General features: G+C 35.2%; 1 protein-coding gene across 1 annotated transcript; it reads right to left on the reverse strand.

The window, feature by feature from the left end:
- On the reverse strand, positions 138 to 21,103 carry LOC109715423 (probable acyl-activating enzyme 18, peroxisomal). The gene is made up of 15 exons (XM_020240400.1): positions 20,482 to 21,103; positions 17,183 to 17,629; positions 15,634 to 15,763; positions 14,885 to 15,144; positions 14,564 to 14,765; positions 14,185 to 14,225; positions 13,259 to 13,387; positions 12,985 to 13,058; positions 12,674 to 12,894; positions 12,487 to 12,581; positions 11,795 to 12,011; positions 11,595 to 11,720; positions 2,516 to 2,614; positions 2,208 to 2,417; positions 138 to 523 (listed from the first exon to the last, which is right to left on the reverse strand). Exons 1-15 carry the CDS (start codon positions 20,787 to 20,789, stop codon positions 410 to 412), a joined length of 2,673 nt encoding a protein of 890 aa, XP_020095989.1. The 5' UTR covers positions 20,790 to 21,103; the 3' UTR covers positions 138 to 409.

The following is a 22,135-nucleotide window of genomic DNA, read 5'->3' on the forward strand; positions in this document are numbered from 1 at the left end:
GGATGATCTTGTCGTACCCCACAAATGGGTGACTACATCAATCAGAGCAACCCTGCCATGTAAAAATTCCCAACACTGCTGATTCATAATCCTTGCAGTCTAGCAGATAACTAAATTTATTTTTGCGGACAGAATCATAAACAAATAGCACCAATTATCCATAGCTAGAAGTTTAAATCCTTTTTAAGTTCCATATACACAAGTCCCTCTTTACTGTACATGTAGCAACAATGACACTTCCTTTTTAGCAGGATTATATTTATAAAGCAAAAAAATGAAAGTAAACAAAGTTCTGGCTCTTATTTGAAGCAATTTACAATGCCCCACAGGATGATGACAATCCAAATTTATTCTAATGTCTGCAGCAATTTACATATCATTGAGCATAGATTATCGGACGGTAACTCGGTTACAACTTGCTGCAAGTTGAAAACTCCTGCTTCACCTGATCTCGTAAAACTCTCCTCAGCAACTTATTTGAAGCAGTTCTAGGAAACTCTGGAACAACTTTGACAAAGCTCACCTATTAAGCCAAAAAGAAGCAAACATTAGGGCCCCGTTTGGATCGCGGGATAAGCGGGGATAACGAAAGTTATCCCCGCTATTCCGCCAAACAGGGTGAAATTTGGCCGGGATATTTGCTATTCTCGGTTATCCCGGAATAGCAAGGGATTTGCTATTCCACCATTTTGGTGGAATAGTGCTATTCCAATGCTTAATTTCAAACTTAATTAAACTTATAAATTGAATTAAACTAAATTATATAAATATAATATGTTATATATTATAATACATTATTTTTATTATAAAATTATTAATTGTACTATATTAATACATATTATTTATATTTAAATATTATAATAAAATTTATAATAAATTATATTTAAATATTATAATAAATTCTTTTTATTAAATTTAAATTTAAGTAGAATTTTTAAAAAATTTATAAATTTATTATAATAAATTATTTTTATTAATTGTTCCCACCACTATTCTTATTTTAAAATTTTAAAAATTAAAAATTTAAATTTTTAAAATTTATAATTTATAATCTCAAAATTAAAGTTTAAAATTTAAATTATAAATTATAAATTTTAAATTTAAATTTTGATATTTTAAATTTTTGAAATTTAAAATTTGATATTTTATATTTTTTAAATTTAAATATGATCTTAAATTTAAAGTTTGAAATTTAAAATTTAAAATTTTGAATTTAAAATTTGAGATTTTAAATTTCAAAGTTAAAATTTTAAATTTAGAAATATAAATTTAAAAATTTAAAAATTCAAATTCAAATATAATAAGTGGATAATATCATTATTTTTTATTTACAAAACCCATTATCTTTCTTATTCCATCTTACCTAACTAAACGCTATTTTTTTTATTCTAGGAATAACCCAATTTTCATCCAAACGCAAAATTGATCTAATCCTCGCTTATACCTCAATTTATACCTATCCCTGGAATAGCCACTTTTTCCTTATCTCCGAACCAAACGATACCCTAGAAGAATAGATGCATCGAGTGCAGTTACAGAGGTTCACAGATAAAGTTAGTACAAATGAAGAACTTTCATTTGACAGTTAGTGGTTGTATTTCATTGTTCTAGTTCTTTTTTGATGATAAATTGCCTGTGTTGTTTTATATCACTCGGTATCAATTTAACATGTTCGCATCAATTATACATTGTTTTTCAAACAAATAATAGACGTAAACATACAGTATTTAACAGCTTTTTTTTGTTTAAGAAAAACAGTGAGTTTGCAAACAAACCAATGACAACAAAAATGAAAGAGAGGCAACTTGAGATATTTCCGACTTATTAGTTCTCTTTGTAATAAGAAACATAAGACCAAAAGATGGTGTCGTGCGCAACCTACCTAAAAGGTATGACTTATGAACATGCTGCTCATATGGCATGTTTCTTTTACTTTTCAGTTGCACACAGCAAAAAATTGAGACGCGATAGGAATCTCCACTAAGTCTTAGCTAAATTATATGGCATAAATCGTAGTGATCTTCAACAGCAAATAAAACTAGAAATTCTTGAAATAAAGCTAACATAGTTGGCAACAGGTCATCCTTTTTAGCCTTCTCTCTACTTGTTTAGTTTGAGATAAAAAGACAGTCTGCAATATCTAGATATTGTGCTTCGAGTTAAGTGTCTGATTTGTCCGAAAAAAAAAAAAGAAGAGAAAGTGATACCTTGAAAAGAGGATTGAGATTTTTCTGGATGGCTCGTTGGAATTTTGCTTTCAGAAGGTTGGGATCACACTCGGCTGATCTCTTATTAAGAACTGCCAAGATAACCAGTTGTTCAGGACCTCCATTGCTTGATTTGATGCTAACTGCAGCTGTCTCGAGCACACTCTCATCAGCTCGATTGCAAACCCTTTCTATCTCTAATGAACTTGTCTGCGCACAGAAAATTAGAGCACTGACTTTATAGCTCTAGATTTGGTGATCGCCTTAGAAAACAAAACAGAACAAGACGAAGGGGGAGTTGTTATCACCTTGATGCCTCCGAGATTCATCGTATCATCCGCCCTACCTTGTACCAAGTAATAACCACCAACAGTTCTCTGAATTATATCTCCATGCCTTCTTAGCTTCTGGCAACAGGAATAGTAAGAAAATCTTTTATCAGTTTCGATTATCTTCAGAGGCACTTTCTTGCGCTTAAAATGTTCCTTTTTTTTGCCTCCTTGTAAATTTAACTTTGTAGGGTGAACTTGGTGATAAAAGAGTGAGCTTCAATTGGAAAAGCTCTTCTGAGTTAGCTACGGGGGCAGGTTCAAGTTAGACAGTGGGTTCCTCGAAAGAATGCGGATTAGGAGGCTAATAAAACCTCAGAACTGAAGTCACAATAATGCCACTAGTTAAATGAAATACAACTTTAGATGTAGATACTGTTTTGTCAAAATACTTGCAACTTAACGGCTAGAGAAGGGCCTAAGGAGGATCCTATCAATTTACCGTTTCATCCTGATGTGCAACAGTATGATTAGAGCCCAAGCAAAGAGCATGCAATGGATAACTTTCCGCAATCATTCCCGTTGAGGTTTATTATAAGGAAGATTACAGCTTATATTGCTGTTTCTGTTCATAACTTTTTCAGCTCTTATCTCTTTTGGTTATTTCATCTTCAAGCAAATAACTTCTTAATGAATTACTACAATATTCCTGTTCGAGTATGTCAAATTTCTTGATCTCATTATCTCAATCTTATCATTGAGCTGCCACGAATAGCACACTCATTACATCTATGACTGCTAGAGTGCTAGTGTTTGGCCGACAACTTGCTTGGGATGCTGTGGCTTCATTAGTTCAATTATTAGAGGAGGTTCAATTTAGTTTACCCTAGCTCGGCATATCTTGCTAAATCAATTACAAAAAAAAAAAAACAAACAAAAGATAAACATTAAATTTTAGTTGATAGTCAACGCAAAGTTTACTTTGCCACAAAGATTGCTGTGCAGCTCCCCCCTTCCCAACTCAGCATTTTAGATTATTTTAATATCTCTAACGGTTATAAAAATGGCTCAAATGTTATACCTCACACAATGTAGTAACATAAAGTCATAAAGATTAAAAAATATTTTACATATGTTATGAAAGTATATGCATGAAAACAAAATTAAAATGATAATTGGGAAAAATTTAGAGAAAAACAATATCATGGGTAAATTCACTAAATCTAAAACTGATTAAAAAAATTGAGGAAGATCTTATTTGTTCTTTTTCACTAAAAATTGGTCTAGTTATGCAATAAAAGTCACTAATTGCTTCAAATATTTAGTTTATTTTTTAATTTTATTTTATTATCATTATTATTTTTTATAGAGATTTGAGCGTGTCAAGTTTATTACGAAGACGGCCGCACAATCAAATCGGTTCGAGGTTCGTCGTCACGTCATTCGCACGCTCATGTAGATCTTTCGTCAATGTTGGGGAGACGGACATTTAGTGAATACGCACGCACGACATAGTAACGATCCAATGCCGGATTGATCGGGTCAACCTATCACGAAGATGGTCGTGTTGATCAAACCGACAAATAAATCGCTACTATATGTTTGCACGTATACACCAATCCGCCGTCGTTGGAGAAGAAAGAGGCCATGGGGCCTCCTCGTGCGCCATTGTCGTCGTTGAAGTCGTCACAGCCGTCGCCGCCGTAGCCGTGCCTTCACTCTCTTTATTTTTTTTTGCTTTCTTTTTTTTTCCTTTTTTTTTCTTTTTTTTTTTTGATATGAGAGAGGGGTCCCCTCTCTCTCTCTCTGTACGAACCAGAGAGAGAGGGAGAAGCGGGCCCCTCCTGTTGCCCACTCCCTTTTTCTTTTCTTTTTTTTGCTTTCTTTTTTTTTTTGTTTCTCTCTTCTTTTTTTTTTCCCCTCTCCCCAAAAAGATCCATTTTTGAATTCTGTGGTCCAATTTGTAGAGATATTAGGACCTATTCACTTTAGGAAATAATTCAAAAATCTTGGAAGATAAGGCAACAATATTTTCCTTATCTCTTTCCTTGTTGATACTTAGTCCTCTAAGGAAAATAGCAATCAAATCACAATTTATTTTTCTTTCCTTCTATGTCTTCAATTTGAAATTTGAATTTTTTTTTCATCTCAAATACCTGCTACCCCCACCGCTTCGATAGTGTCTATTACTCCTTCCGCCGCTTCAATCGTGTTGGTTGCTCCCCCTACTGCCTAAAAAATGGATTTGGTTCATGCTCGCTCCTCCTTCCCTCGTCGCCTTGATTTTGTTTTCCTGTTGCTTAGATCCCGTCTATTAGTCCCTCTGTCGCTTCGATCCCGTCGATTGCTCCTCCCTACTGATGAAAAAACAGGTTTGGTTCATAACCGTTTCCCCTTTCTTCGCAGCCTCAATTTTGTTTCCCCGTTGCTTACAAAGGGTTATTTCGTGCCATTTCCCTTATCTATCGGAGCCTATATAATAAGCCATCTATCATTTCCCCTATGTTGCCACGATCATCTGCTCCCGTAAGAGGACTCGGCATCGTTGGCTACACCTGTGGATCTGATTCATCTGCTTCCACTGGTTTTTTCATTTGAGGCCTATTCTTCTATTCATTTTATATTACTGCAATTTTTTTTCCAACTTTATGCATCGATTTTTCTAACATCTGCTTTGTTTTTTTTACCTCTGCAATTTGCTTTATTTTCCTGCGGCTTGGGATCGTTTGGTTTTGAAACGGTATGCTCTCCTAAACAGATCTCTTTTAATTCTATGTATTTTGTTAGGTTTCTTTGCTTACAGCTGATCTGTTGATTTATTTCATTGCAATTTTATTTTTAAAAAATTTCATTTTCAACTATGTTATTCCATAAATACTCATTACTGATATAACCCTTTAGAATTTCTAGCACCATTCTTTCCTTTTTTAAAGGTATTTNTGGGTATTAATAGCAGTTTATTTCAAAATACACAATGAGAAGAATAGAAACCAATGAAAAAAAAAGTAAAAATAATAAAGATGTAAAGTAAAAATTTCATTTTCAACTATGTTATTCCATAAATACTCATTACTGATATAACCCTTTAGAATTTCTAGCACCATTCTTTCCTTTTTTAAAGGTATTTTGAATTAAACATACGTTTTTAAATGTAGCTATATATGTTTTACTTTCAATTACTCTTTGAAAATACATGTATAGATTTTTACTTTACATCTTTATTATTTTTACTTTTTTTTTCATTGGTTTCTATTCTTCTCATTGTGTATTTTGAAATAAACTGCTATTAATACCCATAATCTTACTCCACATCATATGCTTTACTTAATTCCTTTACCTGGGGGACTAGAAGTAAAAGAATAGGAAACAATGACGAATAGGTCCAACATACAAAAGGCTGATTTTGAAAGTGGAGTTGGAGACAAAGGATTTCATTCTCTCTGTAGCTTATCCATTATCTAACAACTTCTTTCGTTTAAATCAACCACTTTTAGTGAAGCAACATTATCTTTTTGCAATCCAAGTAGCGTTTCCTATGGTTTTTTTAAAAATTATGAAAAAATCTATTAGAGCACCTACAGAGGAGAAGATTACGTATAATTCATATCAAAAGAAGAGCGACAGAAAAGAAATGAAAGAAACCAAAGATGCAGTAGGAATTTTCCTTTATCTTCCTTCTATTCTTCTAGCATATGTTTCTTTTCCTGCATATATATGCTACATAGGTCATGCTGCTACTATTTATGTGAGCCCCCAGATAGTCCTATATATAAGATATAATAGGGACATTTTGAGTGGTGGCATGGCCCAAGAGGTTAAAAAAGTTAAGCGTGCTAGGACGGGAGTAGTCCTAGGATGGATGACCCCCTGGAAAGTTAGGGCGTCACAATAGGGAGGTCGCTGGAGGTCAGAGGAGTCACCGGAGGAGAGCCCAAGGGTGAGGGATCACCCTGCCGAGCTCTCGAGCAGAGAGAAAAATGAGATGGTGGCGGTTTGGTGGAGAGGGAGACAATGCAGCTTTTCCGGCGGCCGGAAGCGTGCGGCGGCGGCCGGGACGGCGCGGCGAGGGCAGGGGAGGGTGGTGAAGCGGCTGGAGAAGTCTCAGCTGAGGGTGGTTAGCTGGGCTAGGGTTTCCTCCATGAAAAACCCTAGCTAGCTCCTATATATAAGGTGACAAATTGCAAATAAATCCACCAATGATCAAAATTTTCAACCAATTTCACGCAAAACGGTACATAAAATATAGGGTGTTTTGCGGATTTTCCGTTTTGTCAAAATCGACCCCTTTGCGATCATTTTGAATTTTTGGAAGATCCGTCCGTCGGATTTGCGAACGGACCACGCCAACGCGTTCAGCATGACCGGGGCATCAAAATCGCGATTTTGTTTTGCCCGATATGGTCGCCAATTTGCGACGAAAACTATCCACTCTCTAATTTTCCAAAAGCCACACCTCTATATATATACACGTAAATCCAATAAACCTCAAATTCAAACTCGAACTTGAATTCCCTACCACTGGTAGGTACCAGAAACATCCTCCACCCTACTCTAGGACACCTGCACGGAGCACGAGAAGTTTTACAACGCAAGAACATCAAGGAATAAAAACCCTCTTTGTGATAAAATCCCTTTTTCTGGAAAACCATGAATCAAAAAAATTCAAATCCGTCAGTGCCATTGGGTCCAGGACAATCGAACCATTAAAAACGAGCTATTGGATCACTATGAACGGAGTCCAATACACATCAGAAGCCATCTCCACTGATTGGCCTATCCGGAAAACCTGAGTTACTATTCACTTTAAGTGATTAGTAAAGGTCGTGTAACTTCTCCATCCTAACTCGTTTTCTCTTGAAACTTGACGAGTGCTTATGTAATTAAATTACACACAAAAATATCGTCAACAAGGAGTTTAGCTACACAATCAAATTCTCAGTTCTCACAGTATAACCAACTTCTGCTGGTCTTAATCTTTATTTAGTATCACTTCTACTTCCATCCGTTTCATTTGTTTTTTATTATGTACTCCAAAATTATTTTAATATCTTCCATTTATTTAAATGTTTTCTATGCACATTCAACTAAGTTTTGATTATTTAAATATTAACTTTGTGCTTTCAGTTATTTTTGTATTAATTTTTTTTAAAAAATGTATTCATTTAACTCTTTTTTTGTAATCGGCGGTGATGACAAAATGAAGCAGTTATAATTAAATATCAACAAAGTTTTTACATTGCAGAACAACTTGGATGGCAATTACAGAACAAGTGCATCCGTTGAGCTACCCCAAGTCATTTCAATCACATCTATTGCTCTCCCTATTGACAAAAAAAAAAAGGACCTGGTTTGTAATCTTCCTTTGCCGCCTCGGTTTTGTTTTCCTATTGCTACAAAGGATTGTTTAATGCCGTTTTCCTTACCTGTCGAAGCCTATATAATGGGTGCCCATCATTCTCCCCTATATTGCCGTGAGCATCTACTGCTATAAGTTGAATACTAATAATACTTATAGAATGTCTGAGCCGATATTAATTTTCAATTTTTAATAGTTATAGTAATTGCAGCAAAGTTATGCATCTCCGGATACTTTTGTTTCTCTCCTAATTTTTCTTTTACTATTAGTTTCACTTCTTTTTGTTTTCATGTGAATTGCAAATATTCTTCTAACTATATAAGTTTACATTTGGATGTTTAGTAGGTTTTATACTTACACTGCCCCTTATTGTTCTATATTTGGCCTTAATTATACTCTATTAACCTCTATTAATCCCCGTATTATCTATCCACGTGTCATGTTGGCCTTAATTTTGACAGACCTGGGACCCATCGTGTGTCCCATCTATCAGTGTTTCATGTTGAACCGGTTCCTCTATTTTTTATTTAATTGGTCTATTGTTGTTTCCTACTCCTTTAATGAACTGGTACCCTCTTTTCATACTTGGACTGGTTCTTCATTTCTATATTTTTAAACCGGTTCTTCATTCCATGAACGGGCTCGGTTCCATTGGTGTGGCTTCTATCATACGACACCCTTAGGGTTCCATTGCGGCGTCTTCAGATACTTTTGTTATTTTTTGTGTTGTTTAATGTTTATTAGATTTAATTCTTTTAAATGTCTCTTCTTTTGCTTTAATTTCTGCTTAACATTATCCTTCTAACTTGCATATATTTGTGATCTTTTTACCACTATGATTATAATATTTCCTACAATTATTTAATTTTGGTGGCAAACCAACAATTTTGGTAGGAGGGTCTTTTTTTTCTGTTTTTTTTTTTGGCTACCGTTGCTGTTGCTCATTCAACTATTTATGCGTGTGTGTGTTTCGACTATCTTCATCTATTTTCGTCTTCTTTTAGTATCACTTCTTCCATCTGTTTTGGTTGTTTTTTATTGCGTACTTCAAAATTGTTTTAATGTCTTCCACTTATTTAAATATTTTCTATGCACATTCAACTAATTTTTTATTATTTTAATATTAATTTTGTGCTTTCAGTTATTTTTGAATTAGTTGTTTTAAAAAATGTATTCATTTTACCCTTTTTTATGTAATCGGCGATGATTACAAAATGAATCACTTATAATTAAATGTCAATGAAGTTTTTGCATTGCGGAACAACTTGGATGGCAGTTGCAGAACAATTGCAACCGTTAAGCTACCCCAAGTCACTTCGATCCCATCTATTGCTACCTCCGCCACTTCGATCACGTCTATTGCTCTACCTGCTGACCAAAAAAAAGGATTTGGTTCACAATCGCTCATGTTTCCTTCACCGCCTCAGTTTTGTTTCCCTGTGGCTTACAAAGGATTGTTTAATGTCGTTTCCCTCTCCTGTCGGATCCTATATAATGGGTGCCTACCGTTCCCCCTTTATTGCCACGAGCATCTGCTGCTATAAAAGGACATTCGACGTCGTTTAAACTGACGACAGTGTTGTCGACTTCGCTTCACAAGTGGCTCTGATTCGTCTGGTCCATTGATTCCTTTGGTTTTTCCTCTAAAACCTTTGAGGCAATACCACTATATGATACAATTTTTCACGAGAACATTTAATATGAAAGGAAAAAAACATTATTGATTACTAATGATACTTATAGAATGTCTTGAGTTTATATTATTTTTTGATTTTTAATAGTTATAGTAATTGCAGGTACTTTTGATTCCTCCTAATTTTTCTTTCCTATTAATTCTATTTTCTTTTTGTTTTCACGTGAATTGCAAATATTTTTCTTACTACATAAGTTTACAGTTGCATGTTTAGTAGTTTTTATTTTTTATAGTCTCTTCTTTTCCTATATTTTCTACTTGATACTCTCCTTTTAACTTTGCATATTTGTGGTCTTCTTACCCCTGTGATTGTAATATTTCAAACAATTTCTTTTATATTTTGTATGCAAACCAGCAACTTTGATCGGGTGATTCTTTCATTATTTTTCTTCTTATTTGCTCCAAAATTTTTTTAATATTTTTTGTTTATTTAAATACTTTCTACACAATTTCAAAAAAATTTCAATTATTTCAATATTAATTTTGTGCTTTCGGTTATTTTTGAGTAATTTTTTAAAAAATAAATGTATTTATTTTATCCTTACTTATGTAACTGGCGATGATGACAAAATGAAAATATAGATAAACTTTTTACATATTGGGACAATTCGGATGGCAATCACAGAATAATTGTAACTGCTGATTCTCCTTGGCAACCGATAAAATCCAGCTATTGAGGCAGCATCACTATTTGATAACTTTGTTACACTCTTTTTCTTTGATGACATTTAAAAGTTGAGTTTTAACAGTTGTGGTGGTCGATATTATTATAGTCAACCCTCATATATTTTTTTCCTGCTGTAAACTTTGGAGATTACGATCTGTTTTCCAATAAGCTTCATATATGTCTCTTCAAGAAACTGTTAAATATTCAGATTCTTCTATTATTTTTGTTATTCTGCTGTTGCTACCAGTTACGTTTATTCTTCCTTTTCCGTAAGTATTTTATTATAAACTTTGAGTTTACATTTGCTGATGATTCTTCTGCTGTATTTTAGGTTTTCTGCCTAATAGTTTAAACGGGGCAATTTCTACAATCCTTAACTTTCTAGGGGTCTGTTTTATATTATGAAATAATGGTGACTGAGTATATTACTACCTAAACATTTCTTTTCACAGTTTTCACTCAACATCTTCAGTTTGCTTTGTATTTTGCCCACCGCATCGCGCGGGTTACTGCACTAGTTAATAATTATTTGGCTAAATCTGTCAAAATAACATTTCAAGAGCTTATTGGGATAAAAAAACTAACATAAGCCCGTACCAAATCGTGCTAATAGGAGGTCATACTTATCCATCGGCCCAGAACCGTGCCTTTGTTGTATCGTACCAGGTAAACATATACGATTACATATTAGAAAAAAAAAAAGAGAAAATGTATTACTATATAATAATACACATATTTCAAATATATATGTTTCTATATCTTGGTGTATGTTTGTCTCTAGATGTTTCCATTCGTGGTATATATCTCAAGTGTATTGTTTTTCTAAATTTGTCTTATCAGCTCACCTACATTGTTATCACATTCTTATCCCATATCTATATCCGACATCACAAAGAATAATCCAAGCTCAAATGGATCTTAGTCCAACTGAAGGTGGAACTGGCCACAGGATATAACTAACACCTATAGCAACTAAACAAGAAAAAGTGTTAGCATGAGTGCATAACGGTAAAGATAATGGCAAACAAGGTTGATGACGACTGTACCCAATGAAACAATGCCGTGCAAAGCATGAACTATCAACATAATAATGCAGTAATCGGAAGGTAGATGAGATTAGGTGAATCATGTTTGCATAAGATTCTGTAAGGATCCTTTGAAGTTTTCAATTGAACATTGCATAGCATGAAAGTTAACTACGTCACAAACTAGATGAGTAGGCTAAATTTCGCTAACGCGGTAAAAGGGCTACATCTATATTCACCATAATTTAGGACAGTGGAGAGAGACAAGTATACTGTCCTATGAATGTTTATTGTGTTATAAGAGATTTAGAAAACATATCTGTGTTTTTGCATGATGTTTCATCTAATGGAAAAAGGAAGGTTCTAGAACTTTATACCATTCCGTTGTAAGTTGGCATCCCATCAAAGTAAACCTTCTTGTGGTCAGCATTGAGCAGTCTATCGGTAGCCCCCAGGTACACAGGAAACAAGCCTACCTCTCCCACACAAGGTTGATCATTAGGCTGTAACAAATAACACAATTATCATTTGTTTGGTGTAAGATCTTCCAAATTAAACTAGGAAATAAACTACTTACATAAGGAGCCCCTTGTTCATCAAAGATGACAAATCCAGTTGACATGGATGGAGTGCTAAATGCTCCAAAAGCTTGTGGCTGCAACAAGCTCCCTTGAATATAGGTAGATGCAAGTTCAGTTCCCCCGCAGCATTCAATAACTGGTTTATAGAAGGATCGTGAAGAAAGCCAAAGATCATCATCAATATCAGAAGCCTCTCCTGTTGTACCAAAAACCCTGTAAGGATGATTTAGCAGAATTCACTTCTATCAGATTTATAAAGAGTGCTAGTTAGAAAATTTAAATAGGGAATGCATGTGCCACTTCATTTCGGTTTGCAAAAAATATTTCCTTCATGGTCACATTTTACCCACAGTTTTGTGCAGTCACTGGGCCGAATGCAAGATGCAGGGTCCAGGTAACCTCTTTTGTTTGTTTGTTTGTTTAGTATAAAACGGTTCCAATCAATTTGCTTTAAACTTTCAAAGCAAATAAATATATAAATTTGAGCCCTATGCATATAAGAAATGCTTTGGCTTTTTCTGGTAAACCAAAACTGAAATCAAACTCCAATCAATTTGAAATTCTTCTACTCCGAAACTGAACAAACTATCTTATAAACCAAGTTCAGACCAAACCCAACTGTTCGGTTAGGCTTGGATTACCAGTTTTGTCATTTTTTGGCACACCCCAAATTTTACTCGCAAATCACCTGATCTTGGTCCAGTCAAGTCCTTCCATGCACTTGCTGCTTTTCCAGGTTTTCACCAAGCTAGGAACGGTTCCTAACATGGTAACACCTGCATCCTAAACAAAGTTCGGCGGAGTAATTTATTTCATTAAGAAAAGAACATAACTAGTGAAATACATTGAAAATGCAAATCTTTGACAGCTCCCACCTGAATAAATTTGCCAAAGCCCCGACCAAGAGGAGATCCATGATAGAGAGCTAAGGTAGCACCGTTCAGAAAGCAAGAATACACCATTATAGGTCCCATCACCCAGCCCAAATTTGTCGGCCAGCAAAAAATATCTCCTGGTTGGACATCAAGATGGGCCCATGAATCAGATGCACATCTTATTGGAGAAAGCTGCGTCCATGGAACAGCTTTTGGTTCTCCTGCATAGGAGTTGTATACATAAGAAGAAAATTAGATCAAGTTTTACATAAAATGAAAAATTGAAAGTACAAAGGAAAGCAATCGCATACCGGTTGTTCCGGAAGAAAAGAGTATGTTGATCAAATTTTCTGCGGGCTGATAAATTGGCGAATAATTATATGGCCTGCTCATAGAAGGGGGGTTGTTATAATAATACGAATGCTCCTGTTGCAAATTGTCATGCATAAACAGAATATATATTGAACGTCTTTGTTAAGATACAGAGCTCCTTGAGAAATGCTGGAGCTAACAAAAGCCAATTTGAGAAATGAATTGACAATGCAAAAGGTGGAGTGCATTTGTAAACATTAGAAGTTGACATACCTCGGAAGGCCAGCAGTGCGAGAGAGAAACTCTTTCCAGGACATGTCAGTGCCCCTTAGTTGTACTCCCATCTCTGTGCCGATTGCAGGGATCACAATAGCCTTACATTTAGTTCCTGCTACAACACGACTGCAGAGCAGGGACTGTAATGAGATGGTCGAACAGGATAGTACTGATAAACTAGTTTGGCTAATTTGTAGTGGATAAACATCTATTAGTGACATATCAATAAAATGTAAATTGTAAGCAAGAATAAACCATAGGGAGTAGGTATTAGAAAGAGATAAAATTTCTATAACAATTGCTGAATCTTCGGCGCAATACAATTGGTTTGGGAAACTTGGAGTGTACTACTATGCCGAGAGAAATTTATACTACTAAAACTTGTGACATACAATTGGTTTGGCTTAGCAGGAAGAGTTGATTTACGAAATTCAATAAAACATCAGTGAGGGACAAAAAGAAGAGATAAAATGAAGGAAAGAATGTATAAATCAAACTTATATATGAATTATCTTGGACATTATTGCCCTGAGAACTCAAGTGAGTTAGGTTATTAAGATAGCATCTAATGGCAAACTACAACAGTCATTTGTGTTTTTACAATTTCTTGGGAAAAATAAAGAAAATGTAAGCATCATACTTATGATTTTGTTCAACTACAACACTCATTTGTGTTTTTACAATTTCTTGGGAAAAATAAAGAAAATGTTTGCATCATACTTATGATTTTGTTCTTCAATTTCTTCGCGCATTATGTTTGAACATGAACAGTATTTACTTAAATATGAGAAAAAATAGTAACTGAGAAGGTGGATAGACTTTTACTGAAAAACAAGGAAAAATAGAATTGATGATACAATAGAAATTACTGTGAAATATGATGCATATAAAGGTCATTAATTCTGCATATCGCATCATTTTACCTGTAAAGTGGAAATTTCTTTCCTCCTCTAATAATGAAATCCTGAAATGTCAAAAAAGAAATGAATCTTATATTTATGGAACCCCATTCTGGAGTTTTGAAAAAATAATAATAATAATAATACATTGTTTTAATAATATATCAGATTAAGAACATAGATGATGGTGCTATATCCAGAGGAAAGTAATACTACATAATACAAAGAAGATTTGTGGGTGTAGTTGATATTTGATAACCTTGTTTCTGGCACATTACAAGGGCGAAGTTGATTTATACTTGCTATAGCATGGTGATTCTTAACAGCTTCAGATAAAAAAATATTATAATGCAAGAATCATTTAATGAAAACATTGATCAAAAACAGTAGTAAAAAAATTTACTTGAGTAAATATTCCCTTCGCTTTAGAAATATCCACACGAGTACCAATTTCCTTTGGAGCAAAACTATCAGCTATTGATACGACGACATATCCAGCTAGGATGATCGCGAGGTATATGATAACTGCTGTGCATGTCATTGGCATATCTATAGCAATTGCATCACCTTTTGTAAACACCGTATCAAGCGCATTTGCAACAATCCTGGGAATCAATAAAACAGTATTTAATCCTCTATGTTCGTCCAGAATAATATAAAAAGAAAATGTATTTGGAATATTGTTATAACGCAATATTAGATCAGCAATATAATTGATACGTACATCACCTGATCACGGAACTCCTTTAAAGACAAACACTTAACTGGAAAATCATCATAATTCTCATCCCTCCACACAATAGCCACACTATCATCCGTTTTGTTCTGAAATTGCACAGGTAGAAGACAACATTCGGCTATGTTTAAAACTGCACCTGGAAACCATTTTCCCCCATCCTTTAGCTTGTCTGAAGTATCCAGAATGGATCTTGGGGCTTGCTGAAATGAGATGGACAACTCTTTCACCATAATCGACCAGAACACCTAAGATACAAATAAAGATTCATTTGCCAGGCAACAATATAAATGTTACTGATGTTGTGTAGGGTAGATATGCATAATATAGACCACAAAAATATAGTAGAACTGCTTAAGTAATAATTTATGGGTATTTACGCCTCATTTGGCATCGTTGCTGTTTTATTTTATTTTTTAAACAATAAATCTATTAACTGAATATGCCAGGATATGCCAGCAGATGGATTTTTCTTGCTGTTGTCTAGGTTGGTTAGCTTGCAATGCACCCAGGCTGGTGACGGATGACAACTTCTTTAAAAAAGAAGAAATAAAATAAAGCAGGAAAAAAAAAGTTTTTTTTTGTTGCCAAAGAAACACACTGTATAATAGGATTGCCAACAACCACCATCCACTCTTAGGCTCTTTTACATAAAAATTCTATTAAAAAAAAAGCCAAAGAAGGCCTTAGTTTGTTGAGAATTTCATAATTGGAGCTAGATATGAATAGTGAGTCACCTCAGGATGCTGCATGGAAAACTTCTGAAAGAGATCATAACTTGAAATTGGATCCTGATATGATGATCCTAAAAGCTTTGGTCCATGAAGTTCCATCATTCTCCCAAGATTTGTATATTTACAATGTATCCTGGTATCAATGTAGCATTCAAGCACCTCCATAGCTCAGAAAATGATCAAAGATACTAACTTATGTCTCTACAGTAGCTAAAAAGTTTTGATGCCAATATCATCACCAAAGATGAAGTTAATTATAGATAAATTTTAGGTAGAAAAGCCATAATGAATTCAGTATTTGTTCCCATCTCAAATTGGCAAGTGTAATTCGTAGGGACATTGCACATAATATGGACATTGCCAAATTTGTGTATGTTCTGGTCAAGAAAAAGAAAAACAATCCAAAAAACGGAACACAATTTAAAGTAATCAATGGGACTGAGAGAGCTCAACAATACTCAATGCCACAAGGATTGCCATTCCAAACAACACGATGTGGCACAGCTGTCAAGTGCCGTCCGTGCCGCTCATGGTGATAAGCCTGCACCGCCCGCATCAACCATGCTGACATATAAAGGGGATGTGTGCCAAGGCGTGTCGTGCCATGCCATGCTGTCCGAATGGGACACCAGCACACCATGTACCAACAGTAAGACACTCCTTAACCTATAAGCGAAGTCATAATCATGACTAGTCATGATTTTCTATAGATAACGATGGAAATCATAAATGCAGCTCATGCTGCTTCCTTAAGATAGCTTGTGCTTCCGAGTCTAATGAAACCTAAAGGAACCCCTCTCAGAGGTCATCTAGACATTGGGAATAGATTAGAAGGTGACATCTAAGGCACAAAACATGGGCCGGCCAAGAACTGCCACCAAAAACAGCCAATAAATAAAGCGAATGAGGAGTTCAGTGCAATCTTGATTTGAGAACTTCGTTATTTGTTTAAAAATTCTGCCCATCGAATATTTATTCACAACATTGGCAATTAAGCAGCATGCATCTTTTTATTTATTTATTTATTTAACAAATAATAGTTTTCAAAGAAGTATTGAGAACTTGACACAATACTTCTAATTCTGAGGCCTGTATACTATAGGAATAGGGATCAATTTGCAGTAGTGACTTGTATAAATATAAAAAGTTCTAGAATTTGCAAATTACAACAAAGGCCTTGGAAATCTATATGTAATGTGCCGCATAAAATCTAAGACATCAAGGTCTAGATGCGAAAGTTTTGAAGTTCAACTTCCTAGGCATTAAGAATTCCCTGAACCAACCACTTATAGTTTCTCTATTAAGGGCTACACTTTAATACACAAAATCTCAGTTACTAAAATTGTCTTCCATGCTACAATTTTCAGACCGGAAGAATTCTTCAACTTTATGCATGTGGGAACAAGTCCTCACTCTTCCTTGATGCTTAGTATTGGAACTCCAGCATCTCACCTGCGCTAAAATATTTTTCTTTATATTTTATTCTTTATTCTTTTCTTTTTTTTTTCTGTATTTTTTTTTTCACTATCGCGATCTCTTCCTCACTTTTTACCTGCAGCCACCACCCTCACCGGAAGCGCTCATTGGAGAAGCGCGGGCGCGTCTTCGTGCTCTCACCCTTACGAGCGACAGCGAGCACTGCTTCGGCTCCACTCTCACCCATGCTCGTTCCGAGTCCTCCTTCTCCGACGTCGGTCTCGGTGCCTGCGCCGGCAATGGCAGAGAAAGAAGACGCGACGCTATCCTTGTTATCGTCGTGGAAGGTCGCGAATGCGGTGGAGGAAGGGTCGAAGAGAAAAAAAGAAAGACCGAGAGGAAAAAAAAAAAGAGAGAAAAAAGACGCGGCGCTGCTCTCTTTACTATCGTAAAGAGCCAGGGAGGCTGTGGAGAAGGGTTGGAGAGAAACAAAAAAAAAAGGGGTCCCGGAGCAGTCTCGGCGAGGAAGAAAAAAAGAATGAGAGGCGAAGTGGGCCGCCTCAGCCTCCGCCTCTGCCTCCCTCTTCGGAGAGAAAGAAAAAAAGAATGAGAGAGAAAAAAAGAGAAATAAAGAAATAAAGATATTTTGGTCAGTTTTTTTAAAATTCGATCCAAATCCACAAAATTTGAAAAGACGATCTACTTTTGTAAAAGTTCAAAACTAGTGAATTTTTTATGCAAATTGGCCCAATTTTTTTTTCTTCTTGTTATAATTAGTTAGCTTGTAATACATTCTGAGCAAACAACAGATGACAACTTTTTAATATATAGGGCTACTATGATATTAGGAGTACAACAGCCCTTGTGTTCCTAACTTTCTAACTATCCATCAAGTGTGATGGATGGTTAGAATGAGAGGGGGAAGAGATATTGGAGAGAAATTCAAGGAGAAGAGAAATTGAGACACCCAATTTCTACCCAATATCTCTTCCCCCTCTCATTCTAACCACCCATCAAACTTGATGGGTGGTTAGAAAGTCAGGAGCACAAGAGCTGCTGTGCTCCTAATAGCACAGTAGCTTAGAATGAGAGGGTGAAGAGATATTGGAGAGAAATTCAAGGAGAAGAGAAATTGAGACACCCAATTTCTCTCCAATATCTCTTCCCCCTCTCATTCTAACCACCCATCAAACTTGATGAGTGATTAGAAAGTTAGGAGCACAAGGGCCATAAGGGCTGTTGTGCTCCTAATAGCACAATAGCCCTGCTCTCTCTCTCTCTCTCTCTATATATATATATATATATATATATATATATATATATATATATATATATAGAACTAGGCTAATATACTATTAATAGCACCAAGTCATTGGTGCTACCAAGTTTTTGGCCATTGGATTAAGAGATGTGCGGTTAGGATGATGTGGGTCCCTTAGGATTGAGTGGGTGGTTGGTTGAATAGTATGATCTAACGGGTGAAAATGATCAAAAGGGTAGATCTAACGGCGGAAAACTTGGTAGCACCAACTGCTTCATGCTATTAATAGCATAGTAGCCAGACTCAATATATATATATATATATAGAGTTGAGCTAGAATGCTATCGATAGCAAACGGGCTTCGTTGCCACCCATTTGTTTTCGATAATGGAGCCTCCAAATCGACGATCGGCACCGTTGAACATGATCTATACCACTTGAAGTATCTAGAAATCAAATTTCATACTTTCCGATATTGTTCTCTTGTCCATCAAGTGGACACAAAATGAACGGCTAAAAATGAATATTCTTTAAAAAATGATGATAGGAATCTTATAATCAAAATCAAGAGTATAGATCTTGTTGTAAATAGTTTAAAAAATTTTCTAACCAAAATTCAATTGATTTGGATATCTTTACACCGTTAAACGAAAAAATGCCTCATATCAACCATTAAAATTATAAATTTTGAAACCCTTTGATCATTAGGTTAATAATGTCGAAAAGATTTGAAATTTGGTTTCTAGATACTTCAAGTGGTATAGATCATATTCAACGGTGCCGATCGTCGATTTGGAGGCTCCATCATCGAAAACAAATGGGTGGCAACGGAGCCCATTTGCTACCGATAGTATTCTAGCTCAACTCTCTATATATATATGGGAAAACTTCAAATACCCTCCCGTGGTTTCGCACTTTCTCACTTTAGTACCCTGTGGTTTCGTACTTTCTCACTTTAGTACCCTGTGGTTTCAAGTGTATCAAATTAGTACCATGTCGTTTCATTTTTGTATCAAGTTAATACCCTGTGGTTGCAATTTTCTCTTTTTATTATCCATTTCGGGATATATAATTTAATGAAATATTAAACCACAGGGTACTAAAGTGAGAAAGTGCAAAACCACAGGGGGGTATTTGAAGTTTCCCCTATATATATATAATATATATTATATATATAATATATATATATATATATATATATATATTATATATATATATAATATATATATATATATATATATATATATAGTATATATACAAGTATATATTTATATATAACAATATATTATATATGAGTCCGGCTACTTGCATTAAAATAAGAACGAGCAGTTGGTGGCTACAAGTTTCCCGCCGTTGATCTACGCTTTTTGATTTCATTTTCACCGTTAGGATCATACTATTCAACCAAACCACCCAACTCAACCCTGGCGGGCCCAGCATCACTCTGTAACACACATCTCTTAATGCCAATGGCAAAGAAACTTAGTTAGCACCAATGACTTGGCTGCTATGCATAGCATAGTAGCTAGTTCATATATATATCTATATATAATATATATTATATATACATATAGTCTTGGCTGCTATATTTAGGTAGCACGGAGGCTTCCGCTGTAGCCAAGTTGATTTCCGATTGCTGATGGCACGGATATCCAAATCGACGATCGGCGCTCCGTTAGACTTGGATATAACACTAATGAAAGTATTGACAACACTAAATTTTAAATTAATTCGACATTATCTTGGACTAGTAATCAGAAGATCTACAAAAGATCTTTTATCATCATTTATTTAATGAGATTTTTTTTTATTTTTAGCCGAATTCAATTTTGAAGACTATTTGTTGATAGGTAAATGAATATCGAAAAAATTATGAAATTTAGTTTCTCAAATACTTATTAATAGTTTAATTAAGTCTAACGAAGAGATCGTCATTTGGAGCCGCCTTATTTGAAAACAACAATTAGGTAGCACAGAGACTCGTGCCTACGAATAGTATAGGCGCACTGGATTATATTATATAATAGTATATATATATATATATATATATATATATATATAATCTATATATTGAAAGCAAAGTAGGTTTTGCTAATTATTATAACAGCAGCAATTACTTACAGAAACTGGCCTAGATTAAGGAGGGTATGATGGCGAGGAGAGAGGATTCATACGGGGAGGGGACAGTAACGGGGGGGGGGGGGCGGGGCGACGCGCGGAGGCGGTCCCAGCCGGGCGTAGACGGTGTAGTAGAGAGGCGGTCGAGATTAGGCGTGGGATGTTCCGGCCGGCAGCAGCGCCGAGCCGCCGCCGCCCACACCGCCGCCTCCGCCCCCTCGCGCGGGTGCCGCCCCGCCGCTTCCCGCAGCGCCCGCCGGAACCCCTCCGCCTCCTCCCGCGACACCCCCCACGCCGCCGCCACGTCCTCCGCCTCGATCTCCCACACGCTTCCCTTCGCCTTCGCCTTCGCCTTCGCCATCATCGCCTCCTCCTTTTACTTTTCTTCTTTCTTTTTTCTTCTCTCTTTTTTTTTTTCCCTTCCCTTTTCCTCTCTCGGAATGGGTTTTGCTTCGGGAACTACCACCGGCCTACAACAGTGAGGCAGGGGTGTGTTTGGGCGAATTTATGTACGTACTGCAGCTACCAACTCGGAGGTTGTTGGAGGCTTGGAGCTCATGAGCTCGAAGTAGAAACGGATGGTTAGTTGGGAGAGTGAGGTCACGGCTCCAAGAACCTATTGCCTGCAGGCCCTGCACCAAATGTTAACGAGCAACCCCATTTTACGAGAAAGTCTATTAGGTATGAAGCAGTTCCACTATATTATCTATATTCAAATAATTATATTTTTTTATTAAAATAGTATAAATAAAATATTTTTTAAAAACTATATTGCCTGCACCAAATGTTAACATGCGATGAGCAATCTCATTTTACGAGAAAGTCTACTGCAGTTATACTGTATTATTTATATTCAAATAATTATATTTTTTTTTAGAAAAAAGTATAATAAAAATATTTTTTTAAAAAATATTTTAGGATGGATGAATCACATGAGCTTAGAGCTACACTATATTATTTATATTCAAACAATTATATTTTTTGAGAAAAAAGTATAATAAAAATATTTTTTTAAAAACTATATTAGGATGGATAAATCACATGAGAGCTATTTGATTGATTGGAAATACTACATCAGCAAATATAACTATTATATCCTAAATTATTTTTTTTTTCAATTTTACACTCTAAAATATGGATAGATTTAACATTCTATTCATTCTTGGCCTCTTATTCCACGGTACAAGTCTTGTCAATTTTTTTAAAAAATTATTTAAATTCTTATAAATTCTAGACTAATAGAATTGTAAGATTCACACCCGTGGAGGTGTACATAAGATATATTCTTTCCATACGAGATATTTTTCTAGTACAGAATATATATTAGTAAAGGTAGATCTGACAATCTCGACCCATTTTTGCGGGTGTTTGCATGTTACCCGTAAATTTGCGGGTATGGGTATCAACTTTTATAACCCAAAAAATTACGAATAAAACGGGTGGGTGCCCACTAAATTGTAGGCATTTTGGATAACCCGCAGGTACCAACGGATACCCACACATATATTTTTTAATTATAAAATATATTTTCTTAATTAAAATATATATTTTTTTATTTACTCATTCTAGAAATCCTAACCCTAATTTCTTATTGTGTTACTTTTTTATGAATTTTTTTTACTTTAAGACTTTAAATATTTTTATTGTATGTTATGATATTTTCAATAATAAGTTATGTTATACTTTTAAAACTTATTTATATGTATTTTG

The sequence above is a fragment of the Ananas comosus genome, linkage group 9 (assembly GCF_001540865.1).
Source record: "Ananas comosus cultivar F153 linkage group 9, ASM154086v1, whole genome shotgun sequence".
Classification (NCBI taxonomy): Eukaryota; Viridiplantae; Streptophyta; class Magnoliopsida; order Poales; family Bromeliaceae; genus Ananas; species Ananas comosus.

What these genes read in the sequence shown, in the direction of transcription:
- LOC109715423 (XM_020240400.1), bottom strand. Translation starts at nt 20,789, where the DNA reads ATGATGGCGAAGGCGAAGGCGAAGGCGAAGGGAAGCGTGTGGGAGATC. An exon ending in CCCGTTACTGTCCCCTCCCC is followed by an intron (nt 17,630 to 20,481) that starts GTATGAATCCTC and finishes TTCTCTCCGAAG; the next exon opens with AGGGAGGCAGAGGCGGAGGC. An exon ending in GGTGAGGGTGGTGGCTGCAG is followed by an intron (nt 15,764 to 17,182) that starts GTAAAAAGTGAG and finishes CATTGATACCAG; the next exon opens with GATACATTGTAAATATACAA.